Consider the following 15410-nt stretch of genomic DNA (forward strand, 5'->3'; position numbering starts at 1 on the left):
TCCAACTAATTGGTGATCCAAACTTAGACTAGACAGTCTAAAAATGCTCCAGATTTATCATCCAGCATGAGTCCCAGTGATAAGTCTGGCACATTTTAAGAATACCTAACTATTAGAGCCCATTCAGATGGGCATATTTTCTGTCCATATTCAATCCAGAGAAAGACACAACAAGCATTCATATCCACATTTTTTTTCCGTGTGAAAAACGAATCCTTGGAGGTGAGTGGGGAGACTTATAAGGCCATGCAAGCTCCTCTGGGAAATCTATGCAAATAAGGAAGATGGAACAATATTTCTGCAGTGCCACCTATTGGATGGCAGCATTCCTGCAAATCAATATTAGACCCTTTTAAACAAGTCTTTATAACAATGATTGGGAATTGACCACAAGCCAGAATCCATACACAGACAGCTGTTTTGGGGGTTTTGCTCCTCATCAGTGTACAGTAGGATTCTGGCTTGGCTAGTAAGATGACATGGGTCAGGAGGAGTATTATCTCTCCTTAAGGAGAGCACCCAGAAGGTGTATGAGAAGACTTATAAGGCCATGCAAGCTCCTCTGGGAAATATATACAAATAAGGAAGATGGAACAATACCTCGCCAGCGCCACCTATTGGATAGCAGCATCTTTGCAAATCAATTTGAGACTCTTTATACAGGTCTTTATAACAATGATTATTACAAAGACTTTTTTAAAGGGTCTGACATTGATTTTCAGGAATGCTGCCATCCATTAGGTGGCGCTGTAGAGGAATAGTTCCATCTTTCTTATTTGAAAAACGGATGACACACAGATGGATGCAAAAAAAATGCACATAAGCAGCCGAAACACATCTGCCCCAGCGTTTCCAATGCCATCTGCATGTTGTGGCGGAGGTCAGAATAAGCGGCAGGGCAGTGACAGATTGTGACACGTCTTAATATTGTGTAGCGGTGTCCTGGGTGCCGCTGTTCTATATTGGGAGACACTGCTTCTAAGTATTCTGGATGTCTCACACACCGGGCTGGCATTGTCTTAGTAGATTCTTAACCAGTACACGTATTTTTATAGCTCATTTTGTTTTTGGAAATGGGCACCATATTATCTATTCAGCCATGGAATCCAAGTGTAATTAAAAATTTCCACTTGATCTAATGGTATTAAGAATATTTTCCATTATTTTCTCCCAGTGTTTCCAGCCATTCTTCACCCATCGTGACGCTCAGTCCTGCAGAACAAAAGCCTTATTAGTCTGCTTGCCAAATCCAATAAAATCCCATAGTCCTAAGCAGATCTGACATTTGGAATTGGCTTCTGAAACAAACATACAAGACTATCATTATACAATCTTACAAGTGTCTTGTAGCGTCCTTAGTGATGGAACGGACACTAGAGAAGAATGATGTAGCAAGGGGCATTTCTGTCTATTATTGCCGGTATGCTCCATTCCACGGGTGATCATTGATTGCAGTAGACACTATGTAATACTACACATACAGGAGAAGTAACCGCAGGCTACCGTAGCTACTGCTAATGGGAGCCTGTTGACTATCCGCTCTACCCGATAGTGGGATAGGGGCCTGAGCAGTTCTTCAGGATAGCACTGTGCTCATAGTCTCAGATTTTGTTACATATTTTCCAGTCCTCACTTATTTTCTATGCCGTAAATAGTTCTGATGTGTCTTTTCTTTATAACTAGTGCTGCTCTTCATGGAACTGTTTGAATAGGTTCAAAACTGGGTGTTACCCTTCTTCTTGACAATAGGGCGGGTCACTGATACATTCGGACACTCTCAGTAATGATTGGACAATGTCAGAGTGCCCCTGTGAGAGTAACACCCAATGGTCTCTTTATTCATACGCTTGCAGGAGGAATAAAAGAGGAATTGCACAATACAAAGTTCAAAAAGTAAACTTGCTGAAGAACTGGTATTTTTTGAGGAATTCAAGTGTTTACATAAATGGACGGGTCTGGAGAGCTGACAGGTCTTCTTTAACATATTACCGGAAGATCTGCTTTTTCTCATTTGTTTTCTTTTTTCTTTCAGTTTTTTATCATTGCTGTAATAGAAATCTGTGCTTCATGAACTGAATTCATGGTGAAATGATGTCACTTGCCTCGACACAGCAGTCAATCTGAGGAAGTAGAGCTGCAGTGTAAAGCATGTGGAAGGCCAATGCAGCAGTCTCTGTCTGCTTCTAGGAAACTGCAGCATTTACTGATACCGTATTGACTTTCATGTCATCTACTTGTCATATATAAATGTAATTGTACTTAAGATGATGGATCCGGCATTCCTTCTAAGGATGTTCTTCTTCTTTTATCATAGATTTATGACTGATGCAGCTCGACGGGAACAAGAAACCCTAAAAAAGAAAATTCAACCCAAGCTCTCACTGACCTTGTCAAGTTCTGTATCCCGTGGCAATGTGTCAACACCACCCCGCCACGGCAGCGGCAGCCTCACCCCACCAGTCACGCCACCCATTACTCCATCATCTTCATTCCGTAGCAGCACCCCTACAGGTAAGTTAGTGACAGTACTACATGATAAAGATAAGGCTTATAGCGCCTACTGTGTGTTCATTCATTGGAATTAAGGTACACCGTTAATCACTCTCAGATGAATGCTCGTTGGCCAACAGTCATGACTCCCAACTTCCCATATACATGAACGCTTGCTCCCCTGGGTGTTCATGTGATTATAGTGGGCACAGAGGAGTAAGTTACTTACAGACATCTCTGTCAGCAGCTTATCTCCAAAATGATTGGACATTGGAATGCAACGTGCCCAATCCTTGTTTCCCAATAACTTTTGGTAAAGTCTGGAGACCACCATACATAGTTGATTGAACCCAGTGAAGTTGGCAGGTCTACACAACTTTTTGTGTTTGGGGACTTTTAGACTTGTTTCTGTCATAGAGCAATTGGTAAATGACGTGCGGCTGATTTTGCATTGATATTTTTCACTTCTTGCTGATGTGAGTGAACATGGCATGTCACAGGAGATTTACTGTTACATAGCCGGTAGTCTTGGAGGGATGTTGAAGTTCTAGCTTCTGATTCTGGTGGGGCTGCTAATCTGAAGATTAATCTTTATATCATTTTGCTCTCTAAAGTTGACCTCCAATGTGACTCATGCAAGGCGTTACCTTTATTGACTAACCAGAAAAATGTTATTTGCAAGCTTGCGAGGCTACTTATGCCTCTTCATCAGACTGGTATAGTATTATGAAGCCTGAGGAAGAGGCTGAAGTAGCCTTAAAAGCTTGCAAATATATATATTTTTTCTGGTATCAACCCTATAATACTTTTGCCTTTTTATACAGGAATATTTAACTTCACACAAGCTTCTGCACCAACATGAGTCTCTTGTAACACTTGTAGATGGGTTTTCAAGCCAGGTCATCAGAGCCTGTTATAGATCCATGTATACATTCAGTATATGCGCAAGAAAATGTACAGCCCCGCCATGTTGAACTGTATGGCATACATCACCCATTGATCCCATTGTAAAAAAAAAAACCAACACTCTTCAGTACAGTGGCAAGAAGATAATGAGGACACATATGCCAAGGGGACTCGTATTTCCTATAAGTGGAGCTCATTATAGGCTATTGAGACATTCGGGAACATTCACAATATTGTATATGGTGAACGTATACCACAAACAGAATGTGAACATAATTAAACTTGATTATTCATAATAATGATATTGTCTTAACCCTTTACAATCCACTGTCTGACGTCTTCTTATATTCTGATCAAAGCTTGTACAGCTCCAATATCAGAAGAGGTCCGACAGGGTATTCTTACCGTCTATTGCCAGCCACTCCGCTCTTGGAGCCTCTCTGGCACACACACACGCGTTGGCTTTAGCCAGCAGATAGCACTATTGTATAACAGCAAAAAGAGAATGCCTGTTAAGAAACCCTGAGTCCAAAATGGGATTGGAAAGGGTTAATATTATTACATTGTCTATCTATTAGCCGGAGTCAATTCTCTCTTCCTGGATGATCCAGCATGCTCAGCTGTTACCACTTTTAGGCGAATGATTGATTTCAACGATCTGCATGTAATGCTTCATTTACCCTGTTGGGGCGCTGCAGGGAAGTTGAACTCTTGCTGTTGGGTTTTACCCAGAGTGCAGCTGATCGACGGCAGGGAAAGGGGTAACAGAAGTTTTTCAGTAGCGGGACAACTTGTGTTCAACTTATTTTCAGAAAACCTTTGGGGGTAAAAAAGGGATTGTTGAAAGTGGACGACCCCTTTATTTCCAGTAGTAGGCTGGATTCAGACGAACGAATATCGGCTGGGTTTTCACGCCCAGCCGATATATGTCGTCTCTCTCTGCAGGGGGGAGGATGGAGGAGCCAGGAGCAGTGCTCTGAGCTCCCCCCCCCCCCCCCTCTCTGCCTCCTCTCCGCCCCTCTGCACTATTTGCAATGGGGGCATGGCTAATTCGCGAAACTTAGCCCCGCCCCTGTCCCGACTCCTTTCATTGCTATTAGTGCAGAGGGGCGGAGAGGAGGCAGAGAGGGGGTGGAAGCTCAATTGCTGCTCCTGGCTCTTCCATCCTCCCCCCCCCTGCAGATGAGGACACCGTATATCGGCTCGGCGTGAAAACCGAGCCGATATACGTTCGTCTGAATCCACCCGTAGACAGTAATGTCAGATGCTTTGTTGTTACGTTGGATAAAGGTAGAGCCTCTATGTATTATGATTGATAGAGGGGTTTTTTTTTAGAACAGAAGGGTAATTTAGATGAAAGGTAAGTACTTTTTACCCATTTTTTTAGATAAATCCGACATTTTGGTATACTTGCCTAATATAGTAGACGTGTTTTAAATGAAATCTCCACCTCGGAGGCTCCTGTTTTACTCTACACAGATCTATAGCTTGTTGTATAAGTGGAATAATTGAGCAAGTATGCGCCAGACACGCTAAGCCCCACGGATTGGAAAGTCTTATCCCACATCACTGGCCGGAGACACCACACCGCAGTCTCGCCTTTTCATATCTGACTATGGACGTCATAAATTCATCTTTTTAGCCTTGAAAGCATCACTCCGAATCATACTCATTTGGGGTAGTGTCGGCTTTTTTATGCTCCACCAACAGTTTATAATGACTTTTAGATTCCAATGTAAACATTCCTTTTCCTGCAGAATGATTAAAATTTGGAAATTGTTAATCATGCATAAAAATTTTAGAAGCTCCCCAAACAAAGGGCATCGCCGCCTTCTGGGCTTGACCTCACTGGATGCTTTTATCAGCGTACGCAACATAATTAGGAAAAAATTGAAATCATTTAATTACCAACGTGGGGTAGAGAAGCCATATAGTGCAGCCCTTATAATCCAGAACCCGGGGACTGCAGCGGCACTAGGGGGACCCATCTTACGCTGACTGCTTGCCAAAAACTAGATGGTTTACAAAACTTCAGAGAAGTTAAATAATTTTATAATATTCATTCTTGCAGTACTATAGTCGTCGTAAATGATGGAGGGAGCCACAATTTTATGCAGAAATTCTAGCAATGACTATAATGCAGGCTGTATGGATTGAGGTAGGTTGTGGAGGGAGATAAGTCACATTTGCCTACTGTGCTTGATTGCATAGGACTCACTGTATATAGGTGAGATGTCCCAAACTCCCAATGGAGCACGCAGGTCTACCATGAAAGGTAAGAAGTCTTGTTTGGAAGACCACTAGCTATGGTGTATATGTATTTAGTATATTGCTCAAATTGTCTACAATGGGAGTTGTGTAATATACGGGGTGTCCATAGAAATATCTATCTTTCGAGCATTTCATGAGGGTATTTGTGAGGAGCATTCTTGTTTCAGAACTAAGGGAAGATTTACATCGGTGGTTAGCACTCGAATAGTCGCTGGAAACAGAGAATTCAGGCAATGTCCCATGTACACACGGCCACCGACAGGGCACTGAGCAAGAATTCACTCATGTGTTGGAGTTCCTAGGTTTTTTGGCTTACTTAAAAACCAAGTGACTATCCACCCGTGTAAACAGGCAGTCGTTCATGTATGAATGGAGGCGGGCTTGAGAGATGTCCAGGCTCCGCCCCCATTCTTTGAACGATTATACTTGCTCATCTCTAATTAGCATAACAAGCAAATCATTTGTGACTATAAAGGTTAAAGACAAATGCAGGACTTGAACCAAAAAAAGTGAGTTTTATCTTACCGAAAATGTTCAAAACGGCCAACTTCAGGGGCCGTACAAAGATGAATAAGGTTGAGCATAGCGCAACAGACGGCATATAGATTTTCTGGGATCACCATTTCACAGGCCACTCATATTTGTCTCTGCATCACAAGGTGCTGATGGTTATCTGACAGCTTTAAGGCGACCCCACAGGAAGTAATCCAGAGTGGTCAAGTCTAGGGAGCGTGGTTGGCCAAGGAACAGGGTTGCGTTGTCCAATGCAGTGGGTTCCAGAACACGCTGCAAGCCACTGCCGCATATCAATCTGAGAATACGGTGGAGTGCCATCATGCTGGTACCAAACTTGTTTGTCTAGTGCCAATGGCAACTCATTAAGCCATTTGTCCACTATTGTGTTTAGAATGCTCAGGTATGGATTACTATTTAGGCTGCCTGTCCACGGCCGTGACAGAATATCGCTAGTGATTTTTCACCACGGAGGATGTGGGGGTAGCATTGACAGGTCTCCGCGATGAGCCTATCTAATAGATAGGCTCACCGCGGAGAATCACGGCAAATCACAGCATGCCGCGATTTCAATCATTATGATTCTCCACTCGTGGACGTCCGGCTGCGCTTTCCATAGTTAGCCTATGGAAAGTGTTCACTGCATTACCCGCGCCCGGATACCGCAGTGACATACCGCCCGGGGACAAACCGCTTTAGGGTGACGTCAATGAAAATGAGAACAAGGGGCTTCACGCCTGAAATGTTCCACCAGACGTTTAAGGCAAAGCACTTTTAGTGTTGCGCTTGTTGCATGCATCATGGAGCGTGCTTTGCCCAGTGGTGCACATTGTGATGGTTACACACTCCATCCTGGGGACGCATCAGTCTCATCAGTCCATAAGATATGCTGAGGGAGTAGTGGTTTGTCATGCTGTACATTCAGCATCTCTATCAAGTTGGAGAAGGAAGACCTCGTCTATCCCCCTTCTGGTGCTGCCGGTGTGCCTCAAGCGGTAGACAAGTCAGGAGAATCTCATACGTTGGCCTATGTGTGCCTAGAAACCTCTCGCGAAATCTTTGTGCTGCACTTGCACATTTCGTTCCATTTCCCCATAAAGAATTAACCATTTCCCAGCAGTGTTCATTTGTATACGACATTGCCGATCACATCATGTCGTCTCTTCTTGTAGAGACACCGCCACCTTATGTCATGATAGGATTTTCCTTGGCCTAGTACTTGCAATTTTCTTGTTGACTGGTTTATTTTATTTCACTGCTTGCAGTTATTAATTTGTAGCATTTGTAATTACCACCAATGAATCAATCTATTGTTCTGCTAAATTGTCTTAAATTGATTCCCTTTTGGTTATTTTAGCGCCATAACAAGAATGCTCCACACATCCCCCCATGTAATGCTGGGAAGAACTCTATTGCCCCTGGATAGGACTTTCTGTGGTTACCCTGTATATGTATTGAGTTCCCCCTCATGGAGGCCTCAGACAGCCATCATTTTATTATTTTATGCTATGACTACTAGGGGGCGCTCTGCTCGTACTGTTTAGCAGGGGCTTTCTTTTGTGAAACATTGCACAAAACTCACCTAACAATTCCTTGCCCCACACGCTGTTCTTTTAAGCAACTAGATTGAAAAATTGATTCTTATACTAGTGATCTACATGTAGCAAGCATGTACAAATATCATTAACTATGAAGTGTAAAGGACTCCCTTATAAATAAGGGTCCACTAGGCGGAAGGCAGTTGCTCCCCTTAGGTCCTCCTTGTCAGATGATCTTCCTCTGTGCGGCAGCTTCTTGTATAGCAACACGAATCATCCTTCGCTTGGCTCATTCTCCACCTCTGATATTCTGAGGCTCCCCTGTCAGTCCATCGGCACTCCTGCTACGCAATTGCTTAGTTTTGCTACTGGATTTATATTATGAACTTGGTTCCAGGGCTGTATTTATGTTATAAGCTTGGTTCTGGTACTGTATCTATGTACTGATGTTGGTCTGTGTTGTATTTATGTTATGAGCTTGGTTCTGGTACTGTATCTATTTACAGAGCTGCTCTGATGTGGGTATGCTGTTATTTTGCTACTTTCTCTACAAGCACAATACAGACAGGCTGCCTATCTTTCTGTATATATGTATTGTTTTTTTCTTATGATGGGGAAGGGGGGGGGGGATTTAAAAAAGTTTTTGCACTGAGTTCCATTAACCCTTAGACCGACTCCGGTAGCATACTACTTATTTTGGGTGGAAACTCTGACAATGGAAACGTTAATGACAATGGGGCTAATCTCCTTGCAGATATGCCATATCCCCGCAGCACATCGGTAGCAGAAATACAAGTCTCAGATTTCTTCTCCAGATCTTGAAGCAAAATATGCACCCTGATTTGTCATGCAAATCCGAGACTTGTGAGCATAGCCTAACAATGAAAGAGTGTAAGAGGTTAATAAATAGCGCAAAGTGATTTCATCAATGAATGCAGCATAATGCAGAGAACTGTCTCAATTGGCTTCTGCTTAATGGAAGAGTAAAACATGAGTTTTTACTTAGCGGCTGTTGAAAACGTTAATTTATGATGCGGTCTGTATGTAACTCGGTGTCTGTCATATCCATTACTAAGATATCAAGTTCTTGCTGCCTGGAGCACCAATTGCAGCAATAAATGAGGTTTCTTTCTGTCTACCAAATATTTTTCTATTTTTATGCAATAGGTTTTTATGCTTCTGTTTCCTGGCATTTATACCTTTCTGTATCTGAGTACAGAGGATGGGGTTTGGAGATAATCTTTAGGGGGTCTCCCCACTAATGACATTTATCCACGGGATGGAGAATAAATGTCTGATTACTAGGGCTAAGACAGCTGGGACATTTGCACACCCCGAGATCCCCATGTGAATAGTGCGCTATGGGACAGAGGAAGACTGAGGCTCTCGGTCATCTTCGTCCGTCCTATAAAACTGAATGGAGAGCTGTAAAAAAACAAAGCAGACCAGTAAACCCAAACAATAATGATAGTTGCTCAGTGTAAAGGCGCCTTAAAATGGTAGAGAGGTGTCTGAAGAGAAGCTTGTTGACTTTTTCCATTTTCAGTCAGCAGAACTGTAAATGCAGCTCTGGGGATATGAAAATGGAACCATACCTCTACAGCGGCACCTATTGGAAGGCAGCATGACTGCAAGTTAACGTCAGACTTCTTAAACAAGCCTTGTAACAGTGACTGGGAATTGTGAGCCAAAGTGAGAATAACCATACACAGACAGCTGTTTTGGGGTGATTGCCCCTTATCAGTGTGCAGCTGGTTTCTGGCTTGGCTTTAAAGGGGTTGTCCCGCGAAACAAAGTTGGGGTATACACTTCTGTATGGCCATATTAATGCACTTTGTAATGTACATTGTGCATTAATTATGAGCCATACAGAAGTTATTCACTTACCTGTTCCGTTGCTAGCGTCCTCGTCTCCATGGTGCCGTCTAATTTTCAGCATCTAATCGCCCGATTAGACGCGCTTGCGCAGTCCGGTCTTCTCCCTTCTGAATGGGGCTGCTCGTGCCAGAGAGCTGCTCCTCGTAGCTCCGCCCCGTGTGCCGATTCCAGCCAATCAGGAGGCTGGAATCGGCAATGGACCGCACAGAAGACCTGCGGTCCACCGAGGGTGAAGATCCCGGCGGCCATCTTCGCAAGGTAAGTAAGAAGTCACCGGAGCGCAGGGATTTGGGTAAGTACTATCCGTTTTTGTTTTTTTAAACCCCTGCATCGGGTTTGTCTCGCGCCGAACGGGGGGGCTATTGAAGAAAAAAACCCGTTTCGGCGCGGGACAACCCCTTTAAGCCTCTCACTAGCCAAGCCAGAAAATCTGGTGCGCACTTGTAAGGGCAATCACCCCGAAACAGCTGTCTGTGCATGGTTATTCTGGCTTTGGCTCACAATTCCCAGTCATTGCTACAAGGTATTGTTCCATCTTCTCATTTGCATGTTTCCCAGAGGAGCATGCATCGCCTTACAAGTCTTCTCACACACCTTCTAGGTGCTCTCCTTAAGGAGCAACAACACCCTTCCTAACCTGCAGCTCTGGGATGTAACATAGCTTGCAAGCTTGTGGACATACCCATTAAATGGATATGTAAAGTATACATTCACAGTTTTCTTCTCCCTTTCACCAAGCTTAGTCCTGGAATGTAACCAGATAGATCTTTATAGCAGATGACCGTCCATCCGATCATACAAAGCTCATAATAACCGAGTTCTAGACCAGGAAAACAACTTGCCAAAGTTTAGTCTATGTATCAATATGTTTTAATGATCTCATCCCTGAATCATATGCAAATTTACCTAATGGTTTAACTTCAGTATTGCACTAAAACCATCTACAGAGGAGAATTTCCGAAATGTCCTCACTTGTATTTTCGGAATATACTGCCAAATCAGAAGATGATAGCTGGATGTGTTTTATAGAGGGTATAAAGAACAGGTGTGACTGTCAATAACACCTTCAGCACATATCCAGAGGAAATAAATCCTTCTGACTCATGTAGGAGGCAGAGCGATGGCCGGGTGTGCTGCCATACAGGCTCTGCTGGTTGCTGCGTGTAAAGAGATACGGCATCCTATCCCGTTTAGTAATTTCTCAGTGGACTAATAATCCAGGTGACATCTGGTGGAACCTTTATTGAGGCTCAGTTGGCTCAATATATGTGTGGTAATCAGCTGATAACCCCTTTTTTCTTTGGTTGTTCAGTTCCTTATAGCTTACACCGTACGAAAGGCATGCCTTAAATTATATGGGATTATAAATCATATTTCAATAGGACATGTAGAGATTTTAAGTGGAGGTAATATGACACAGATGCTGCCGGGCAGAATGATCATCTGCCCGAGCAACAAGGTTCCATTGGTCAGGGGTTTGAGCCATTCAGCTGCTGTTACCAGCCGGCTTACCCAGAGCAGGGCAAGAGGTGAAGCTAACACAAATTTGGTGGGAAAGTTCTAAGTCAAGCAGGGGTCAAAAGAGCAGCTCAATGCTAATGATTAGAATCCCGTACATTTCGTATGTTGTTTCCATATTTTTGTCAACCCCCTGTATGCATTTGCTAAAAAGGAACGACTCTTTCACATACACCAACTTCTTGGTGAGCTCGTGGTTAAAGGCCATTGACCTGGCAGGATGCATTAGTGTAATGTTGCTGGTTGACCATCTTCACGCTTTCTTTGTAGCTGATATTATAAATTATACTACAGATCATCCAAACAGAAATTGTAATTCTAAAGTTTTATAAAATCTTCAGTTTCATTGAGAACTCATATATTATTTATTGGAGACTAAGCCTTTTCTTACTGCAGTAATATTCTGTAATAAAAGCAGTTATGGGACACTGTCTCCTGGCTTTATGTCAATGACCCTTCCCAATCCCCTAAGGCAAGCAGAGGAGATGGATAACAACTTTCCTTCAGTATGAAGGCTACATTTGGAAGGGCACACCAGCACATGTACAATGAGTTAATTGCAAGAGCATTGCCTTCATCCGTATTTGGTAACCCCGGAGGATTCATAAATTTGGACTGGATAGACCACACCTTAGTCCATTACATAAAGTCACTTCCTGAGATTCCTACTTCAGATTTTCCAGTAATTCTAAAAGAGGTTTGTCCCGAAAGTAGCGGCGCAGCTAGAAAGCATATTTTTCCCATCAGCTTTCCAAGTTTTTGTCAATAACAGTGTTTTACACTTAGACTTGGGTTTTACACCATCGGTTGTTTTCCCCATGGCTCAGCAGATCACAACACTACACTTTATATAGTCCTGTGTCGTGTCTACCATATTCACAAGGGATCAGTCCCTGCAATACCTGAACACACACTTCTTCTGACATACCTTGTATGCTGTGAACATTGTCACGGCACGCCACCACTGCCCACCCCGCTTACCTGCTGCCATGGCCTCAGATGGGCATCGCCGTAATCTAAGCACTGCTCTCTATACTCACTCCTGTGCTGGAATTCTGGTGCCTGCCCAAAGGGGTCACATGCGCTCCTGCCCTCTTTCTTAAAGGGCCAGTGCGTGCTTCCTAAATCTGTCCCTCTCCAATCCTATCACAGAATCTTCTATATTAGGTATCAGCACCCTAGGGTGCATGCATAAGTAATTTTTCTCATTAGCCATTGAGACAAAACCCCTGTTGTGTATTCTGGTTCGGACTCTTGACAACTTTGACTTCTGTGCTCCCTGACCACAGCACTGAGTACTAGACTTCATTATTGCCTGCTGCCTGCCCTGAAATTATGCCTTGACCTTATTTTTGCTACTGTGCCACCAGTCCCGACCTCTTGTGCATTTTAGGATAAGTTCTTGTTCACACCATCAGGTACTGCGCCTCGGCCCAATGCAGTATCAGCAGCCACACTACTGGGACTATCTGGATAAGTAATGGCTTTCGGACCCCATAGCAAAGACCATATCCCACTTGGAGGGGTCAAGTGTGTTAACTAGGGTTCCCCAGGTGCTGCCTCCCCAGTTAGCCCAAAATCAAACCGGTATGTGGCAAGGTGGATCCACGTCCGTCTGCTTGACAAACATGTACCTTTATTAAATACACAAAATATGTTGTGTGTATGAAAATAGGAGACTTCCAGAAAAGTTGGAGGTAAAGGTAGAATAAAGTAGGGTGTTAGAAAACTTTCTAACCCTTCTGTTAAAACTACTCTTTAAGTTATACTAAGGAACCCGAATTGTGGTGCTGTTTGGTAGGGTTATTTAGATGTTCCTGTGCCTACAGAAGTGACATGAAGGAAACAAAATAATCTTTATATAGAGTCAACATATTGCACAACACAATACAAGTCAGAAGGAACATAGATAATAAGACATTACATACAGTATTAAACTAATAGACAGTTTGAACAATAGCACTGAGGCTCCTGCTTGCTAGAGCTTACAAGGAAATGAGGAAATAGGCGTGACACTAGGTAGCATTGCTTGTTCTTAACAATGGTCTGCCCATCTTTTATATAAATGGGGTAGTATACATAAACCTATGTGAGTCAGTGACCAGCCGGTATGTGTATATACAAATATAAAGTGCATTAGAGTATATGGGGTGTGAGGGATACAGTGGGATGAAGTGGGTCGGGTTCTGAAAGGGAATGTAGAAGTTGGGTAAATGGAGAAGAGTTAGATTTGGGAATATGATAGGCCTCCCTAAAAAAAAATGTTTTTAGAGCATGTTTAAAACTGTGGGTGTTGGGAACTAACCTGATTGTCCGGGGTAGCGCATCCCAGAGAACTGGTGCAGCTCAGGAAAAATCTTGGAGATGGGAGTCAGATGCGAATTAAAAAGAAACTGAGTGTACGATCGTTACTACAGTGGAGAACTTCAGTATGGTGGCAGACAGAGATGAGCAAAGAAATATAGGGAGGCGCTCTATGGAAAGCTTTATGGATGAGGGAGATGAGTTTATATTGTGTTCTATAGTAGATAAGCAGCCAGTGCAGCGACTGGCACAGGGTGGAGGCATCAGTGTCGCAAGTGGGCAAAAAGCCTAGCTGCTACATTCTGGGTCGATTGGAGAAGAAAGAGTTCAAAGAGGGGAAGACAGAATTAGTAAATTGCAGTCAAGCCAAGACTGGCTCAGCCCAACAATAACGGTGTTTGATGTATCCATCTTCAATTTTGTTCTCCACATTCCCCTCATAATGATATTGTGACCCTAGAAAGAAAACTAATCCTTATGTGACGCTTTAAATTGGTAGATTATGAGGATATAACTTTAGCAGTGACCATATTGTTTCCTCAGTGTCAGTTCTGTAGGTATAGAGACAGCTAGAGCCCTAGTTGAAGTGTAGTTGGGGGTCACTGCTGTCAAACCTGGAATTTAGTTTTTGTTTTTTGGGGGTTTTTTTTGTCAGTCCAGCCTCCGAAGTACATTACCACCATTTCCCTTAGAAAAGCTTCATCTGGTAACTTTATGACTTATTCACACAATATCGTTGCTCGTTGGCTGTGGTATGTTGGCTCTATATGCACTGCTTTTAAATCAGCTTAGCAAAGTCTATAGAAAAGCAATCATAATCTCATTCTCTATAAATCAATAGTAAAACACTCAGTCTTGTCTTGTATATGTTGATAAGAAGGTTGAAGGTAGAATCTGGTTACAGCAATAAAACATAATTGAAATGTGATAGTGTAACTCCCACTGCTGTGTGTGTCCACAGTCCTACATTACCATCCTTGGCACCGAGATCACAAAGAAGTCCAGAGATATGGAGCAGACGGCGCTCACCTATCCAAGTATGTATGCAGCAGTAGAAGACACTCCCCACATTGCGAGCTCAGGACCTTTGCAGAATCATAACATGTCAAAGCCACCGAAGGACTAATGGAGTATAAAATGAGCACATTATCACAACGTCCCGGTGATTTAAAGTTCAGGGTTTTTCATAAATGTCGCTTCATCATTTCTATCAGGGCATCACCTTCCCTTGATCTAGTCACCAAGTTTTTTTGTTTTTTTAAAGAAATGTTCCCTGGGTTATAAGGTTATATTTATCTAAAAGGGTTGTCTACTTTCCAAAACCCATTCTCATAGTCCCATGTTCAGGATCCTTATCTGTTGGCTAGAGTGAAGAGCAGTTACAAAGAGCGTCTCTTGTTCTGGAGGACCTGCCCTGTCCCGCATTGTATAGGCAACCCAATTATTCGAACGGACACGCTGTAATGCTTATTTTTTCCTGTGGGGGTGCTGTAGGGAGATTGAACACACAGTACCAGATTTCCCCATTACTGGAGGTCCCAGCAGGGGAAAACTTGAGGATTAGTTTATCAAAGGACTCTTCTAACTAGTAGGGATTGTCCAAAACAGAGAACCTCTATATTTAGCCATGGAATTGATGGGCAGATGATATATGTTGATATATAAAGTCTACACACCCCTGGTAAAATGCCATGAATTTGTCATGGAAATAAATCTGAAATGATTCATCTTTGTTGGATTTTTTTTTTTATGACAAAACATAGCATTTAACAGGGGTGTGTAGACTTTTTCTATCCATTGTATGTGTACCCTAAACTAAATACATAGAAGTCCACAATCATCACTGTTCAAGCAATGATAGGTTATGTGTTTCTGTTTTTCTACTTTACAGTGTTTCACTTGCTAGTGTATCAGTTTGTGCTCCAGAGCTGTTGTCTCTGTAAGGTCAGGTTCACAACTACCTTGCAAGCTCCATTCGGAGGCTCCGTCACA

At 42.9% G+C, this 15410-nt stretch overlaps 1 protein-coding gene across 1 annotated transcript in view; it reads left to right on the forward strand.

Moving 5' to 3' along the window:
• The window catches only part of JAZF1 (JAZF zinc finger 1), a 265425-nt gene that overhangs the window by 203510 nt on the left and 46505 nt on the right, over window positions 1–15410 (forward strand). Inside the window, exon 3 of the mRNA XM_066584480.1 lies at window positions 2315–2511. Coding sequence (XP_066440577.1) covers window positions 2315–2511 — 197 coding nt within the window. The remainder of the gene's footprint in view (window positions 1–2314; window positions 2512–15410) is intronic.

Source organism: Eleutherodactylus coqui, chromosome 12 (genome assembly GCF_035609145.1).
Source record: "Eleutherodactylus coqui strain aEleCoq1 chromosome 12, aEleCoq1.hap1, whole genome shotgun sequence".
Taxonomy (NCBI): domain Eukaryota; kingdom Metazoa; phylum Chordata; class Amphibia; order Anura; family Eleutherodactylidae; genus Eleutherodactylus; species Eleutherodactylus coqui.